At 52.7% G+C, this 17843-nt stretch overlaps 1 protein-coding gene and 1 long non-coding RNA gene across 6 annotated transcripts in view; one reads left to right on the top strand and one right to left on the bottom strand.

Annotated features, from left to right (window-relative positions):
- Window positions 1–4465: 4465 nt before the first annotated feature.
- The window catches only part of Kdm4b (lysine demethylase 4B), a 98247-nt gene continuing 84869 nt past the window's right edge, over window positions 4466–17843 (bottom strand). For all 5 annotated transcript variants that reach the window (XM_052746871.1, XM_052746868.1, XM_052746869.1 and 2 more), the window contains 6 exons: window positions 11625–11733; window positions 9261–9446; window positions 8969–9133; window positions 8767–8886; window positions 7446–7538; window positions 4466–6606 (listed from right to left, as the gene is read on the bottom strand). In XM_052746871.1, coding sequence (XP_052602831.1) covers window positions 6424–6606; window positions 7446–7538; window positions 8767–8886; window positions 8969–9133; window positions 9261–9446; window positions 11625–11733 — 856 coding nt within the window. In that variant the 3' untranslated portion in view covers window positions 4466–6423. The remainder of the gene's footprint in view (window positions 6607–7445; window positions 7539–8766; window positions 8887–8968; window positions 9134–9260; window positions 9447–11624; window positions 11734–17843) is intronic.
- On the top strand, window positions 11740–17704 carry LOC128115800 (uncharacterized). The gene is made up of 2 exons (XR_008220293.1): window positions 11740–12297; window positions 16146–17704. It is a non-coding gene; the product is annotated as an uncharacterized LOC128115800 (long non-coding RNA).

Below are 17843 nucleotides of genomic sequence, written 5' to 3' on the forward strand. Positions count from 1 at the left end.
ACAGTTAATCAGCAGATCGTACAGTCACTACACGTACACAGCCAAGATGCTACACAGGTGGAGGACACACATCCGTCCTGGGACGTGGTACAAACGACATAAGATCTCATCACACAGAAAGGCACGTGCAATCATTCATTTCTGGCATTTTTATTTAATGTTTCCATCATGGTGAACTATGTGTGTAAGTAAGAGGGGAATGTTGTTTCATTTGTACATGATATATGCAAATTGTTTTTGTTTTGTTTTGTAACCGAGGCTAGTCCTCAAACTCCCCATGTAGCCAAGGATGGGTTTGAACTCCTGACCCTTCTGCCTCCATTCTCTGATAATGAACCTGCACCACCAGGCCCTGCAATAACAACTTTTAAAAACTATTTTTATGACTTATTTTTACAGCTGGGTGGTGGTGGCCTTTAATCCCAGCACTCGGGAGGCAGAGGCAGGTGGATCTCTATGAGTTCGAGGCCAGCCTGGTCTACAGAGTGAGATCCAGGACAGCCAGGGCTACGCAGAGAAACCCTGTTGGAAAAACCAAACAAATACATAAATAAGAATAAATAAATAGCGGTTTGGTGGCTGGGAGGGGCTCACCCAGGTGTGACAGCAGCCCACTCAGAATCAGAAGGCAAGGGACACAGCTGAACCTCACGCCGTGAGCTGCGGGTCTGCGGCCACCAGCCCCAAGAGGTGACAGGTGACAGGCTTCCGGAACCTGGGCCTTCGCGATGTGTCGTGTTACCCTGTTACTAAGCAAGCAGATGAGACTCCAACATTCCACCCACAGACTTCCTGCTGGAGCTGGATGGAAAAGCCACCCTCAGAGGTTGCATAGGACAAGCCAGGCTTCAGGCCACCAGTCAGGTGTCTGGGCTGCAGGGAGTCAATCACCATAAACTCTGGGGCTGTAACAAGAAATCAAATGTTATCAGCTTTCAGATGGATGATTCCAGAAGTATCCAGAACACTTCCCTGGCTGATACCATTGCTACACAGCCATTGTCATGCTTGGGCTTATCCTCTAACCCACAAGATTTTGCAACATCATGCTGGTAGCCTGAGATTGGCCATGATGGGACAATTTACACAACCAACCCCCGAGTGACCTCATGAGCACTTAGCCTCACTCAGGACTGTTGATGGCTGCTGTGACTCCAGCCATCACACCACATTGCATATAGGAGAAAGGTTAGTGAATGACAGAAATGGGTGGCCCCGCCTGACTGTCTGTTGTTCTTGGGGAGAAGACAGAGATGTCCCTAGAATTCCCCAGCCACTTATGCTTCATTCCCCAGAGCTGTGTCATGTGACCGTGGAGCCTGGCCAAGGAGCCTGGGAAACAACTGTGATTTCCTGTCTTCTGCATAGAAGCCAACCAGAAGCTGCAGTGAGGATTTCTGCTGATCGTGACTAGTCCTTGTCCACCCTTGTTTTAGGAGCCACAGGGCATCCTGCGAAGATCAGAGCTGGGACAGCTGTGGACACCAGGAGGGGCCGCTGTGGCATGAGCTCAAATCTCACCCTGCTTTTCTCACCAAAAACCAGATTCCACAATGAAGAAAACTCAGGTCAGGACCAGAGAGTGGACAGCAGGGGCACAAGCCTGGGGACTCAGGACCCAACCCACGGGGAAAGGCGGCCAGGCATGGTGCTGAGCACTGTAACTGCAGTTCTGCAGACCCGGGGGTCTCCTGGGCTCGCTGGCCAGACAGCCTGGCTGAATGGATCAGCTCTGGGCTCAGTGAGGGGAGCAGCTGGGGGAGACACCCAGTGGTGACCTGTGTTCTCCACACACACACACATGCATGCACACAGAGCAGTCAGAGACCATCAGGAGGCTGCAGTGATGCCTCATCCTCCTGCCTCAGTGTCCTCGACCCGCAGAACGCTGCTCACTGAAGGCTGGAGGGCATGGTGGCGCATGCCTTTAAACCCAGCACTCGGGAGGCAGAGGCAGGTGGATCTCTGTGAGTTCGAGGCCAGCCTGGACTACAGAGTGAGTTCCAGGACAGCCAGGGCTACACAGAGAAACCCTGTCTCAAAAAAACAAAACAAAAATTCAATGGCAAAAAATAAATAAATAAAAATCAACTGTATCTGTGGGCTGTAGGCAGACTTCGGTCCCCAGCAGTGTGTACGAACTGGGGGTGGTGTCCCCAGGTGTCCTGCTTCAGTAATGTTTGCACTAGAAACGTCGGCCATGCCCAACACTAGATTATTAAAAAACAAAACCAAACAAACCATCTGTGCAGCTCAAAATCCAGAGACCACAACCGGGCAGTGGGCACCGCTTCAGCCAGGGTCGTTTACCCGCTCCTTCCTCCAACGATCAGCAGGAAGCTGTGGATTACTAAACCCAACTGTCACTGCACCTTCCCAATTTCCTAGAGTGACAGTTCCACCCTGACCACGCTCCAGCCCCTCACTGGCGGATTCTGGGCGGGGCTCCACCCTGACCACGCCCCCACCCCTCACTGGGGGGTTCTAGACAGGGTCTCCACCCTGACCACGCCCCCAGCCCCTCACTGGGGGATTCTAGGTGGGGCTCCACCCTGACCACGCCCCCAGCCCCCTCACTGGGGGAAACTAGGCAAGGCTCCACCCTGACCACGCCCCCAGCCCCTCACTGGGGGATTCTAGGCATGGCTCCACCCTGACCACGCCCCCAGCCCCTCACTGGGGGATTCTAGGCGGGGCTCCACCCTGACCACGCCCCCAGCCCCTCACTGGGGATTCTAGGCGGGGCTCCATCCTGACCACGCCCCCAGCCCCTCACTGGGGATTCTAAGTGGGGGCTCCACCCTGACTACGCCCCCAGACCCTCACTGGGGATTTTAAGTGGGGGCTCCACCCCCTGACCACGCCCCCAGCCCCTCACTGGGGATTCTAGGCGGGGCTCCACCCTGATCACGCCCCCAGCCTAATATCTATTTTGCTTTTTTCTCCCATAACCTGTGGATGAGGCTTTCCTGGGAGAAGGTGTGTTTGCTGAGGGTGCTGTTGGGCTGAGGGGCTGGGCCGGTTTGTTTGAAAGGATCTCAGACCTATGACAAGAGTCTATATGAGAGACCCCTGGGGAGACAGATCAAAAAACAAAGCTATGAAAAGACCAGTGTCCTGACTCATTCCATGTCAAGGATCCTAAATTGAGAAAATGCCTCCATAAGATCGGGCTGTAGGGCATTTTCTCAATTAGTGATCAATGGGGAAGGCCCAGTCCATTGTGGGTGGTGCCATCCCTGAGCTGCTGGTTCTGGGTTCTATAAGAAAGCAGGCTGAGCAATCCATAGGGAGCAAGCCAGTAAGCAGCACACTCCATGGCCTCTGCATCAGCTCCTGCCTCCAGGATCCTGTCCTGCTTGAGTTCCTGGATTATGAACAGCAATGTGGAAGAGTGAGATGAATTAACCCTTCCCTCCCCCAAGTTGCTTTGGCTCTGGTGTTTGATCACAGCAATAGAAACTTTGACGATGACACTGCGATAGGAGCTAGAGCAATCATGTCCCAAGCCAAGAGACTCAGGATTCCTGTAGGCTGGGACCATGGAGCCTTGGGTTGGGCATAGCCCTGTGGGCCCTCGGCTTGGTCTTCAAGCTTCCACCTATCACCCAAGTCCCTACTTTGTAGCCCCAACTCCCAGCAGCCCCAGAAAATGAAGAAGTAGCAACAGGGATGTATCTGGCTGCCAACGTGGACGCTCAGGACTCATCCAAGCAGCCAAAGCTTGGGTTCCGTTTCTTGAGGATAAAGCTGGGTTGTGTGGGGACAAAATGGACATGAGTTCTCCACTCTGCTCAGCTGTCAGCAGTGGGGGCCATCTGTCATGACAGGAGCCCTCTGCAGCCACAACGTCACTGCTCGGCTGCCAGGGCCCTGAGGCAGTCCCCCTTGTGCCTGCTTTGGTGACGTCCCTGGGGTCTGTGACTCAGGTCGTCAGAATGGTTCTCCACAGGCCTGGGCGGCTGAATGGCCAGCTTTTCAGAGGGATGAAGAGCAGTGTGGGGATGTCTGATGAGGGAGAAGAGGACATGGCTTTTTAAGGTTGTCCAGGAGGCTGTGAGCTGTGACCGACCACTGGGGTTAGGAGCCAGGGCTGCACTCATCTGTGGAGCCCACTGGCGGGACAAGGATGGAGGCCATACCTTCTCTCCACCCTGAGCTTCCAGGTTCATGCAGGAATCAAGTGCTCTCCAAACCCGAGAGCCTATGAGTGCCAGGGGCAGGGGCAGGGGCAGGGGCAGGGGCAGGGGTAGGCAGGGCCGGGTGGGCTTTGACTGAAGAAGGCAGCTACTGACTCAGTGTTCCTGGGCATCCCCGCTGCTGCAGGAAGAGATGGCTGCCAGGGCACGGGCTGTGCAGCCGGTAGCTCAGGTCCAATCTAGGTTCAGCTTTCCAGGCCAGGCAATCACACAGCAATCTGAGGTAGGGCCAACGGCTGCCACATGCAAATAAGTATCACAGTGGCCCATGTGCAAATAAAACTTTATTGACAAAAAAACAGGTCTAGGGCCAGACTTGGCCCAGGGCTGCAGGCCACAGTCTGAGCTCAGTAGGATGTGCCAGCCAGGGTCAGAGCTAGTTAGATGTCCCCTCCTGGAACAGCACCCTACCTCCACAGGATCCTGGCCATGTCCCCTCCAAGGCTGCCTCCCCTTTCCTCCCCAGAGCTTTTGCCTGTCCCAAAGTCTTTTATGTTTCAAAGAGGAATGGAAAACAAGGGTCATCTGCCCCACCTGGCTGCCTGCCACTGACATCCCTTTGTGAGTATCCCCTAGGCTTCTACCCACAGCCCTCCATGGCTCTGGCCCTCCTCCTCCCTTGGGTCAAACCCAAGTCTCCCTTGCAGCCCACCAGCAGGCCCACCCTGCACCACTCCTCCCTCTGTGACTCTTGCTGGGCTCCCTCTGCTCGACCCCAGGACCTTTGCTCATCTGTGGCCCTAGCTAGCATGGGAGGCAGCCGGCAGCCGGCAGCCGGGCTACTGACAAGCAAGGGGAGTCAGAGAACCCTGGCATCCTGTGGGGACACACTGACTCAGCCCCGTGCCACGGGGGTAAGATGGAGATGTCTTGCGGATGGTGTCCCACCTCCTGGCAGCCCCTATACCCAGACCAGGACACGCTGTTCCCATCATCCTGGCTAAGGAGACCTCCATCCTGAGCCCATCTGGCCCTGGTCAGAAATGAGGACACAGCCATGGCCAGGAGGGAATAGGAGGTGCTCAAGGGCTTTAACTGATACTGAACTAGAGGCCTGAGACTGAGGCAAAAATACGACATCCTTCATTTGGGGTGGGGAGAAAAGGGGGGGGCGAGGTTTTGTTGTTTTGTTGGGTTTTTTTTTGCACAAAGTAAAACCCAGGCGTCTCTGTGAGGAGTGTGTGCAGGGCCTTCTGCAGCCACTGCAGAGCCCACACGGGATGCAGCCCGAGACCTCTGGGGCCCAGCCTCTTCCTCCAGGCCCAAGGTTGGGCCCTTTTTATTTTCTTTACAATATAAATAGAATTTCAAAGTATACATGACATGGCGGCCACTGGGCACTCAGGAGAGGCCCGGTCCCTCCAAGTGTCCAGCAGGTCCCAGGCCAGGCCTGTCTGTGCTGTCCTTTGTCACTTACAGATGAGCTGTCCATCCTGGGGATGGACTGAGGCGCTAGGGTGGCAGTGGCCTCTAGAGACAGCGCTAACCCACAGGCAGCGCCACCAGTGCAGTCTGGGTCCCTGTCTCTTGACTCGCGCTGCAAGGGAAGGTGGCACCTGCTTCCCCGGCCCTCAGCCACGGAGGCTCCGTCAAGGGTGAAGGCTCACGGAACCCCAGGCTACAGCCGTGCGACTCAGTCACCTTGGAAGCCTGGCTCACCCCTGGGGACACCTGCCATCCCAGGCAGTGGAGGCAGAGTGAGGTGGACTCTGCATGGCGGGGGCGGGGAGGGGGGGGCAGGACGGGGAAGGGACTCATGCTCCTGCAGGGCCCACCTCCCCCAGCAGGAAGCAGAAGACACCACAAGCAGCCACCACAGAGGTCACTGTGCACTGGGCTGTCGTCCTCCAGGGCGACACCTGTACAAAAGTACCTCTCCACCTGCTCAGTAGACAAATGACATCTGCAGGCAGCAAACAAGGACGAAGCTTTTATCTCCTCGCATCTTGGTTGCGAGGAGAACGAGCGTTTCCGCTGTCAGTTTTTAAAGCCACAAATCTAGAGAACAGCTGGGGCTGTGCCCCAGCGTCCTTGGCTGGCGTCAGTCACAGGAGGCTCTGGGATGCTCCGTAGCACCTTTAGGAGAAAAGCACAGCCAGGCCGGGTCCCACGGAATCGCTGCAGTCCAGGGACACTGGCCCCTCTCCCTGAGTCCGGCCATGTTGGATCCTGCTGGTCCTGTTGCCCAGGTAGGTCCCGCAGTGGGGACAGGAGTGGGCAGCATCTAGAAGGGTGCCCCAGGTCGGCCCTGTGCCTGCAGCAGGCTCTCCACGAAGGCCAGGTATTCTGGGCTGTGCCCTGTGTCCTCCGTGGTGGTGGCCAGCATGGTGGCCACCCGTGGGCGCTTAGCAGCCTTCACATCCTCTCCAGAGAAGTTGGGCTCCTGTGGTATGCCAGTGCCCAGTGACTACAGACATCAGAGATACGTTGTGGAGGTTAGTTTAAGGTGGGTTCCACTCTTTTACATTACATTTAATTCAGTAAAGCTTTGTTACTTTGCTTGCCTAAAACACCTGATTTTTCTATTTCAGAGCTGAATGGCCAACAGCTAGGCAGGGGGAGAACTAGGTGGGGCTGCCAGGCAGAGAGAATAAATAGAAGAAATCTAGGCTTAAGAGAGGAGCAAGAAAAGGAGGAGAGGAGGACGCCAGGAGCCAGCCACCCAGCCACACAGCCACCCGGCCACACAGTCACCCAGCCACCCAGCCACACAACCAGCCACACAGCCACCCAGCCACACAACCAGCCACGGAGTAAGACGGAAAGAAAGATATATAGAATAAGGAAAGGTAAAAAGCCCAAAGGCAAAACGTAAAGAGAAACGAGATAATTTAAGCTAGAAAAGGTGGCTAGAAACAAGCCAAGCTAAGGCCAGGCATTTGTAAGAAAGAATAAGTCTCCATGTATTTATTTGGGAGCTGGGTGGAGAGTCCCCAAAGAGCTATTAAAAAAAAACAAAAACAAAACTACAGAGATGAGATGGGTCAGGCTGTCGCCCTGGCAAAGCCCCTCAGGACCACGCTTGCCACTGCACCCTGACTCACACCCAAGGTGTGGTCCCCACCTGTCCCTAGATCTGCAGACTCTGCAAAGCAGACACCTGTCCCCTGGCTGAGCAGAGTCCAGAGTCGTGAGCCCTGATGACTGTGGTCAGTGCTGGGGTGTTACTTATGGTCAAGGAGGAGGGGGCAGCCTGTCTGGGACTGCATCTTCCACGCCCCAGAGGGAGGTGCCCAGGACACTCACCAGCCGGGACCGCACCCTCTTGGGCAGCTCCTCTTCCAGGGTGAAGATGTCCCCATGCTTCACCGTCAGCTGAGACCCGTCCTCAAACTCCACCTGCAGCAACATGGGGAGTCAGCATGGGGAGGGCCATAGGGTGCTGGCCCCATACCCACCAAGAGCCCAGAGGTGGAAAAGACTCAGGCATCCTGGGGTCACAGAGCCCTGTGGACAGCTGGCCAAGCCCGGGGCTGCCAAGGTCCTGAGCAGGCCCTGGGTGGCAGATGGCTGACATGGGTGAGACACGCCTAGGCAGCAGCGCTGTGGCCTCCAGGACCAGACGCCAGGTCTGACTATGCAGAGGGCAGGGCACAGGTCCTGGACGGGAGACTTAAGGGGATCCCCAGGGTCCTCAGAACCTGCTTTCCTCAACTCAGAGTGGCAGCTTGGCATGCCACCCCAAACAGACCCCCTCCTCCAGAAGTGATGCCCAAGGGATGGGTCAGGCTGCTGGGCTGGGAGGTGGACACCATGGGTGCTCCGGCATCAGGCCACCTTCTCTGGTGACAGCAGTGAGGAGCCCAAGTGACCAGTGGCCTGGGTTTCAGCCTGGCCTCCTGGCTGGATGAAGTCAAGTGGTGGAGACCAAGGCTCTTCCGGTGCCTTTGAGGGGACACTGGAGCAGGGGTGAGTCTGGACAGGAGGCCTGCCGGGAAACAGCTGCACTGCACAGTGTGGCTCTGACAGTGCCGTACACTGAGAGTCAGGTTCCCCAGAAGGAGGGGAATTCTGGAAGGTGCCCACTGCCACCCATCTGTGATACTCCAAAGGGCAGGCTGTACCACGCCCCCAACATTCTGAACAGCTCCAGCCCTCAGTCCAGGCTGTCTCCAGGGGCTCACACAGGCTTCTGGAACTATCTTGAGAGGAGTGTGATGGACAAGTGAATACACCCATCCCCTGGCTGTTGGGCTCCAGGGTGGGGTAACCTGGCTGGCCTCCCACTTTGTGCCAGAATCTTGCTTGGCCACACACTGTGTGGTGTGTGTCCCCAAGCTGCCTTGTCTCCTGGGAAGGGATGGCTGGGCCGACCCGCCCCTCCCGTCTGCCCAGGTGGGAGCACAGCTGTGCTGCAGTTCTCCTGTTGTTTGGCTCTGTGCTTCCTGCTGTCTTGAGACCAGGTGTTGCTGCACAGTTCAGGCTGGCAGCTCCTCCCCAAGCCCCACCCTGGTGCGGCGCATCCCCAGCCCTGGCCTCCATGCCGCTGGTAGCCTGTGTGAGCACTGACATGGGGTAGGCTGGCAGAGGCTGAGTGTCGCCAGAAGGCCGCTGCGGGGCTGCTCACCTGGTAGATGAGGCTGGTGGCCGCCGAGATGAACCTGGCTCTATACAGGTTGCCGTCTGTCCACCGCAGCTCCACCAGCTCGCCCTCAGGAGGCGGGCCTAGCCGCAAGCAGTCTCTGCTCTGCAGGAAGCAGACGGTGAGGTCCCGCCCATCCCGGATGCCCGGCTCGCCCCACCCCTCCCCTCCCTGCCATGCCCCTCACAGTGATGCTCTCTGGATACAGGTTGTCGCTGTAGGAGCCGTCGTCGAAGTTGACCTCGTAGAAGGTCTGCGCAGTACTGCCAATCACACGACAGCGATAGTACAGCCCGGTCCTGTTCTTGGTGATGACGACCTGGCCCAGGGACACAGCGCGCAGGAGCTGACCCTGGGGGGAGGGGGGGCAATGGCATGTGTGGGCGGGGTTTTGCCCAAGCGGATGAGGGCAGGTGGGCAGGACTAGCCCACATGGGCGGGGCCCCTCGTGTAGCCGGGAATGTGGCCTCAGCACTCACCCCAGCGCCACCTGCTCTGTGCTTGAGGCAGGTGATGGACACTACATAGGGCCAGTCGTCGGGCTCCATGAGGACACCAGCTGCATGTGCGCAGGTCACGTGGAAGGACGTGGAGCAGTGCTCGTAGGAACACTGGATGCAGGCGCCGGACACCTTCTTCATGCACTTGCGGCAGTACACACACTTCTGCAGAGGATGGGGTACAGGGTTACCAGCAAGGACAGGGAGGAACCTTCCAGAACAGGTGGGGGTCAGGGGGACAACCACAGGCCAGGACTGGGGCTTGATGGTATCTGGGGCTTGATGGTATCTGAACCCAAATCACCTCTTCTCAGGCCTCCTCCCTGTAGCCCAGAGTTGTGTGTGTGTCCGTGTGTCCGTGTGTGTGTGTGTGTGTGTGTCCTAGTGCAGGGCCATCGGGGTTTTAAATTGTCAGGACCGAGGATGCAGAGGCCACATTAAGGATTTGTAGTCAGCATGCCATCCACCTGAGCCATAACGCTCTCATTAAAAGGCACCCAGCTCTCAACCCCTGCTTCTGAAGGGGTCTCTGAGGCCATTCACTGGGCCTGCTCAGGTGGCCTACACTTGGGCTGGAATATGGTGCCAGGCCCCTGGACTTGTGACCCTGTCACCAGCTACCGGGGAGCCCAGGCTCTGGCTGTGAGCCAGCCCAGTGCCTCCAGGGCTCCACAGCAGCCCTCCACTCAGTGTGTCCTGGCAGCAGGAGAGATGAACCAGGCAGGCAGAACAAGTACAGGACATTGTCCACGCCCCTAGCTGAGGGCCTGGTCTCCAGCTTGACCAAAGCCAGCTGCCTTCCCAACTAGTGTGGTGTTAAGTGCCTGGAGCAGAGGCTATCCCAAGGTCTGAGCTGAGCCATCTCCATTCCCTTATCCCCTGACTTCCAGATGTAGGAAGGCCCTGGCCCATGCCTTGGACACAGTTAGGCAGCCACTGGCTGCGGCACAGGCCTCAGGTAGCCATCTGCATCTGGGCCCCACTCAGCCCACACCCAGAGGCAGGAGAGGACGGTGGGGAGGGGGGTTGCAACAAGACAGGCCTGGGGACCCCGATGCTCTCCAGATGGCCATGGCAGTCCACTCCAGCGGTACACTGTACGTGGGCAAGCAAACTTGGACCTCTGACCTCCCTCACAATCCTGCTACAGAGGGGTGTGTGTGTGTTCATTAACGAGCCAGAAGAGGCAATGTTCACAGGAGCCTCAGCATGTACCAACATGGAGTGCCTTCATCAGATACTCGGTGACCCAACTGGAAATGGGTCAAGCATGGGGCCAACAGTTTTCAAAGGAGGTGGATCCAAGCAGGTGCCCTGTGTGCGGTCACGAGGGGAACCATCGAGACGGTGGAGAGGGGCTGTGCAGTGGCTCAGGATACACTGTGGACCTGCGCCCTGACGGTGGAGGAAGGCTGCATGCCGAGGGCGGGGATGGAAGACACCGGGAAGGGTTCCTCAGAGTTTCAGAACAGTGTGACAACCCAGTGTGCTTGTGGCATGCATGCAGAAACAAGAATGTATCCTGCGTCTGACGATGCCACCAGCATCAGTATCATGGTGCTCTAAGATGCAGAGGTGGGCAGGTGAGCCCGGCCACTCAGCCATGTACAGAAAGGAAGAAAGGAAGAGACTGGAGAGACGGCTCAGTGGAAAAGCACTGTCCAACTCTAAGGGCACGGGTCTGAATCATCAGAACCCATGCAAAGCCGGACTCGGAGTGTCTAATGCCCAGCGCTGCCATGGCATGATGGGAGTCAGAGCTGGGGAACCTGTGGGAGCTGAGCAGCCAGGTAGCTGGGCGTCCACACGGAAAGACCCCACCTCAAGCAGGATGGAGGGCAAGGACTCACACCTGTGGTTGTCCTCTGGCTCCACAGGTGCCCACATATGTGTGCACACACACAGGGCACACTGCTGAGTGTGTGACACAGTGGAGGAAGATGAAGCTTGGGATGTCACTCTGAGGGTGTTAGGAGTCCCAGCACAGGACAAGGCTCCTCTTCCCCAAGTCAGAGAAAGAAGCACCACGGAGGGGCAGGCTGGGCAGTGGGGAAGGCTGCAGCGGCTGCATGGCCTGGAGGGATGGCTCTCATGCATCACGAGCACGCTGAGATCAGGCACTAACAGTACCTGCAAGTGTCTGGAGCAAGCTGGGATACTTGGCCCAGCGCTGCCGGGCTGCACCTGGGGGACTGTGCCCTGCATACTCACAGAGCTCCCCGCCCTGCTGCAGGGCTTTGGGCCTGGAGAAATGGCAGTCCTAGGCTGGGCTGGGGCTGTCTTCCTAGGGTCTCTTAGTCCACCCCAGGACTACGGTTGGTGACCACAGCCTTGGGGACCTACCAGTTTCCACCGCTGCTCAGGGATGGCACTGACGTCCACAGGGTTGCGCTCAATCACATTCAGGAACCGTACCTCGGGGACTGCAATGGCGCAGATCACGTGAATCCACCTGAGAGGTCAGGGCAGGGTCACAAGTGCACTGCTGATAGTTCCAAGGGGCCAGCCAGGCTGGGGGGTGGGGCGGGCAGCGAGGCTTGTGGGCATTCAGGACAGTGCTCCCCTCACGGTTGTGGGCCCTGGCCCCCCACTGTGAGTGGCAGCCGCCTTGCTTGCTGTTCAGCCAGATGTCCTCCCTATTCAGATTCCCTGCCGGTTTCCTTCTCACCTAACGTTCTACCGGAGGTTCTTTGTTCCTGTATCCTGCATTTGGTGTAAACAGCTTAGATGCAAGAATGTAGAACATTGGGTAGCAAACTTCTGCCCTCCGGGGATCCGCCATTGTGCTGTAAGTCTGTATTTAAGGTTTCCTCCCTCTTTCAATAAACGGCATTCGGCTGGCACTCGGCATTCAGCCGTGGCGAATGACTCGCTGTCTCTTGTCCCTTATTTTTTAATCCACAGCCCCTCGCTCGGACATGGTGAACGGTTGGTGATAGCGCGGGCGTTATCCCTACAAATGGAGGTTCCTACCGAGATCCGAGAAAGAAGGGACGAGCTGATGGACACCCGAAAGGTAAGGCTGGCCAGCAATTTAAAGAAAAAAGAAAAGATAAGGGTGAATTGAAATGGGTGCAGCTAGCTCACAGTCAGTTGATTGGACTGTTGAAGCAGGAAGGCACCGAAGTTAAGATAGAGCAAGACAGCTGAAGATTTTAAATAAAGAAGGAAATCTTCCCAAAAGAGAAGAGGGAAGGATAGGAAATTTCCCATTAGAAAAGGGAGAAAAAATTTTAATCAAGAAAAAAGGATTTTCCCGGTAAAAAGGGGAAAAATTTTTGAAACTAGGCCTAAAGATTGGGGCCCTGTAGAGGAAGGATGGAGGAAAGAGAAAAGCCTCTTCCCAGTGGTAATGGAGGAAGAAAAGGCTTTTTCCAATTGTAGAATTTTCAGGATAGCTGAAACTCTGAGCTCTTTCTGCAGTGCAGCATCTGAACTACAAAGAATCGGCAGGTAGGCCTCATTGTTGCTGGCTGAACAGCAAGCGAGCCCAGAGGTTAGAAGTTTGGCTGTCTGTTTGCTTATTCTGGTTCAAATGTTTTTTATTTTTTCCTCGGAGTGGGAATAATTCAATATTTAGGATCCCTTCATGGGAAATGTTTTTCTGTTTTTCCCTTATGGCGGGAATAACTCATTGTTAGGTAGTCCCTTCATGGGACTAGGAAGTTTAAACAGGAGTTTGTGTGTGCGGGGCGCGTGCGTATATGAGATAGCCTGGAGCAGCGGACAAAGGCATGCAAGAGACAGCGCCGGTGGGAGTTGGAGCTGCGATGGAGCGTGGCCCGGCCGGGCACCAGCACTGGAGCCCAGGCACGGGCACTAGAGCCTGAGCACTGGGCGGAGCCAAAGCTAAGCCGCAGCTTCAGCTCCCGCCAAGTGAGCAGAGGCCCGGGAAGGGACTAGTGCCTAAAAGTTTAAATGGGCCTAACTTCTGATGAAAAATGGTTTCAGTCAGGACATTGAATGCTAAGTCAATGCTGTGTGAATAAAGGATGTTCTGTTCTTTTGATTGTCTTAATAAATGTTTGGATGAATGTTTGATTCTCATGGTAGATAAACTAAAGGAACAAGATTCATAATTTTGAACTATATATTAGGTGTGCTCTTGTCTGTTGATCATTACTGAAAATTTGGTTCTGCAATTTAAGTTGCTTTCTAGAAATTCTTGGTTTAATTTTATAGAAATATAACACCTGAAATGGATTGGGTTGTTAGCTTATTAAATAATGTTGTTGCTAAGATAAACCCATAAATAATAATCTCTTACTGATAAAGAGGTCACAAAATTATTTTTCTAGTAAATAAAATACAGGTAAATTGTTTGGTCCACATTGTTAATAATTGGCTATTTGTGCTAATGTGTTATTTGAAATCTATATTTAAAAAAAAGATACTCTTTTTAAGATTTTATAAAAATACTCCAGAGTATTGCCTAAAGTTACCTCTTCAAATCCTATAGAGATTGTATTTAATGCTTTTATAATTGGCATATGTAAAAAGGACCATAAAAATAGAAGCTGGTGATAGAATTGCTCAATTATTATTGCTTTCATATTTTAAAGGCAAAATGGTGCCTATATGTAGAACTGGAGGTTTTGAAAGTACAGGAGAAAAGATGTTTTGACAAACAGTTATCAATGATAAACAGCCTAAATTAAAAACAAAATTATATGGGATTGAGATTGAAAGATAATTGGATTCTGGTGCTGGATATATCTATAATTTCACAAGAATCCTGAGATCCCAATTGGCCCCTTAAGAATTCCATCTCTAACCTACAAGGTATCGGCACAGCTCAGACGCCATTGCGGAGCAGGCTACTCTTAAATTGGAAGGATGAGAAAGGTCATGCAGGAACTTTTCAACCCTTTGTGCTACCTGACATTCCAGTAAATTTGTGGGGACGAGATGTGTTAGATGGTATGGGAGCAGTGCTTACTACACAGCCTGTACAACAGATACTAAAAAGTCAGGGCTACTGCCCAGGCAGAGGCTTAGGAAAAATTAGAGGTCCTGGGGGGATACAAGAGGATTAGGGTCTTTTCCATAGGGGTCACTGCACAGCAGCCTTCGATTATACAACCAATAAAAATCACTTGGAAAAGTGATGACCCTGTATGGGTGGAACAGTGGCCCCTTACTAACGAAAAATTGGAGGCTGCGAATACATTAGTTAAGGAACAGTTAGATGCTGGACATATCATTCCTTCCACTTCACCTTGGAACTCACCTAGATTTGTTATTAAAAAGAAGTTAGGAAAATGGAGGCTATTACAGGATCTTAGAGCTGTAAATAAAACCATGCTTCTCATGGGAGCAACACAGCCTGGCTTGCCTGCCCCTGTGGCAATTCCTAAACATTGACATTTAATTGTGGTTGACTTCAGGGATTGTTTCTAAAATGTTTTGGCAAACAGGTCCTATTCTATGGGTACATTCCCCAGCTTCTCCAGCAAAAACCATTACTCCTTATCCACAGGCTGTTGCTCAGATTATATTTAAGGGAATCAAGATCAGTGTTCAAACTTTTGGTAAGGAGCCAGATATTGTGGTGACCCCATACACCCAGTCTCAAATAGCATGGTTGCAAGCTAATGATAATGATTGGACCGTATTGACATGCTCAATGCAGGGTCAGTTTGATACTCACTATCCCTCTAATGATGTGTGTCAATTTTTTAAATTGCATCCTGTTATATTTCCCAAGATAGTACAGATGACTCCTATTCCTCAGGCCCGTGTAGTATTTACTGATGGCACTTCACGTGATTTTGCTGTGGTAGTTTCTGGTAACATAGTAAAGAGAATGAAAGTCCAGGGCACTTCTGCCTAAATGGCAGAGGTACAGGCACTGTTGCTTGCTTTACAGATGTTTTCTGATGAGAGTGTAAAAATTTATACTGATAGCCAATATGTGGCACATGCAGTTATGCCTTTGGAGACAGCAGCCTACATACCATCCATTTCTCCCATTCATGAATATTTATTGCAAGTGCAAGGACTAATATGGTCCCGCTCACATAACCTTTATGTGGGCCATATTAGAGCTCACACCCAATTGCCTGGACCTCTAAGTGAAGGTAATCAGAGGGCTGACGCCATTACTCGTATGGCTGTTACATTAGTTTGTTCTGCCTTTGATAAGGCTACTCAGTTGCATCAATGTTATCATCTTAATGCTGGATCTCTTCGTCATCATACAGGCATAACCCGGGAACAAGCCATCCAGATAGTTAAATCATGTCCTATTTGTTGAATTTTTACCTGTTCCTCATTTGGGAGTTAATCCCCGAGGACTTTTACCTAATCATGTGTGGCAGATGGACGTCACACACGTGCCTTCCTTTGGAAAACTACAATATGTCCATGTGTCTATTGATACATATTCTTCTCTAATTTTTGCTTCTGCTCATTCAGGGGAAAAGGTTAAGGATGTTAAGAATCATTGTCTTCATGCTTTTGCTTACATGGGCGTGCCAAAATGCATAAAGACTGATAATGGTCCCGCCTACAGCAGTACGGGATTTTCAAAATTCTGCCAAGACTTTTCTATTGTTAATAAGACTGGTATTCCTTATAACCCTCAAGGACAGGCTATAGTAGAACACTGCCATCATTGCTAAAGTAAAAAGGGGGGAGCTAGGGGCTCATCTCTCCTCTCCACATTCTATTCTTTCCCTTGTTTTATATATTTTAAATTTTTTATCGGTGGATTCTGCTGGAGTATCCACTGCAGATAAGCACTGGAGGGCTCCTGTTGCAAATCATCCTCTGGTGCAATGGAAGGATCTTTCTACTGGCACTTGGAGGGGACCCGATCCAGTGTTGGTGTGGGCCCGGGGATCTGTTTGTGTCTTTCCACAGGACAATGAAGTTCCTCTTTGGGTTCCTGAGCGCTGTGTGCGCCCTGTGGCTGCTGCTGAATCCCGACATGGCAGAGACCTATTGGGCCTTCGTAAAAAACTCTCCCCTTCTGATGCCAATGGGGATTGAGAGCCCAATACAGCCAGCCTTGGCAAGCATTAACATAAGCCTCGGAACTGTAGCCATGTGGTTGGATTCTTCAGAAGGTAATGTATGGTAACTTTTTTCAAAAATGTTGAGAATGTGTCACACCTTGGAGATTAAGGATAACTCTGAAGGTCACTGACCTCTATTTGTTAACAGTAACATGCCAGCTAAGCCTTTTCACATTTTGCAACCCTCTTCAAGCTGGTGTAGTACCTACTTTTCAGGAATGGCTCTGTGCAACATTTATTGGCCTCCTGAAATTCATCTAGCCTTTTTGAAGATACCTTAAATTTGTGAGCCTGAATGTAGCCATTAATGAGACCATTAGTTCTGCTCCTTGTTTGCTGTTTTTGTTTTTGTTTTCTTTATGGTTCTTAGTTGTTCTTTTGCAGACCTGCCAGCCTAAGTAGTGCTGGGATCAAGAAAAATGGGCCTTGGTGGTTCGTGTTCCTGGAGCTGCGTCCATGCCAGTGGACCATGGCAGTTAGACACAGATGATGCTCACACGCTCCAGAAGAGAATCTGACATCGCTGTTGCCGTTGTTGCTGTTATAGCAGTGGTGGCCACTGCTGCTATTGCTTGTGGGATGGCTACTTCATAATTGGGTTCTACAGCTAGCACAATGGAGACCCTGGCAGCAAAAGTAGCTACCACAGTTAGTTAATCTTTTATTTTATTGGGCATGATAAATTTAATTCTACATTGGCTTTGAAAGTTGTAAAAATTATTAAAACTCAAGTTCTATTTGCTTATGGGATACCACCTTACAAGGACTCCAATTTGCAGTAAGGCTCGTTTAAGAAGGGAATGGCTCAGTTGCCTTTAGCCTCCTGGCTATGGGTGGATTAGGACTTCTGTTGGTCTTTTCTGTGTCGCACAGATTGCAAGCCCAGCGCCACTTTGAGATCTTTGGCAGCAGTCACTCTACAGCTCACGTGGTTGAGTCTGTATGATAATGAGTATTCAGAGACGGGTAATGCTTGGGGGGCGGTCATCAACCTAAGACAGAGCACTTGTGTGACCTGGGCAGGTGTCTCTATGACGGGTAAGGTGACCTGCTGACGTCCCACGCAACCTAAGTCAGAAGCTCATTTTTTAGTAAAAAGGGGGGACCTGTGGGCCCTGGCCCCCCACTGTGAGTGGCAGCCGCCTTGCTTGCTGTTCAGCCAGATGTCCTCCCTATTCAGATTCCCTGCCGGTTTCCTTCTCACCTAACGTTCTACCGGAGGTTCTTTGTTCCTGTATCCTGCATTTGGTGTAAACAGCTTAGATGCAAGAATGTAGAACATTGGGTAGCAAACTTCTGCCCTCCGGGGATCCGCCATTGTGCTGTAAGTCTGTATTTAAGGTTTCCTCCCTCTTTCAATAAACGGCATTCGGCTGGCACTCGGCATTCAGCCGTGGCGAATGACTCGCTGTCTCTTGTCCCTTATTTTTTAATCCACAGCCCCTCGCTCGGACATGGTGAACGGTTGGTGATAGCGCGGGCGTTATCCCTACAACGGTGACACCCTGTCTCTCTCCAACCTCCAGAGAAGCTGGGCAGGGAG

Source organism: Peromyscus californicus, unplaced genomic scaffold (genome assembly GCF_007827085.1).
Source record: "Peromyscus californicus insignis strain IS unplaced genomic scaffold, ASM782708v3 Scaffold_1__1_contigs__length_55948999, whole genome shotgun sequence".
Taxonomy (NCBI): domain Eukaryota; kingdom Metazoa; phylum Chordata; class Mammalia; order Rodentia; family Cricetidae; genus Peromyscus; species Peromyscus californicus.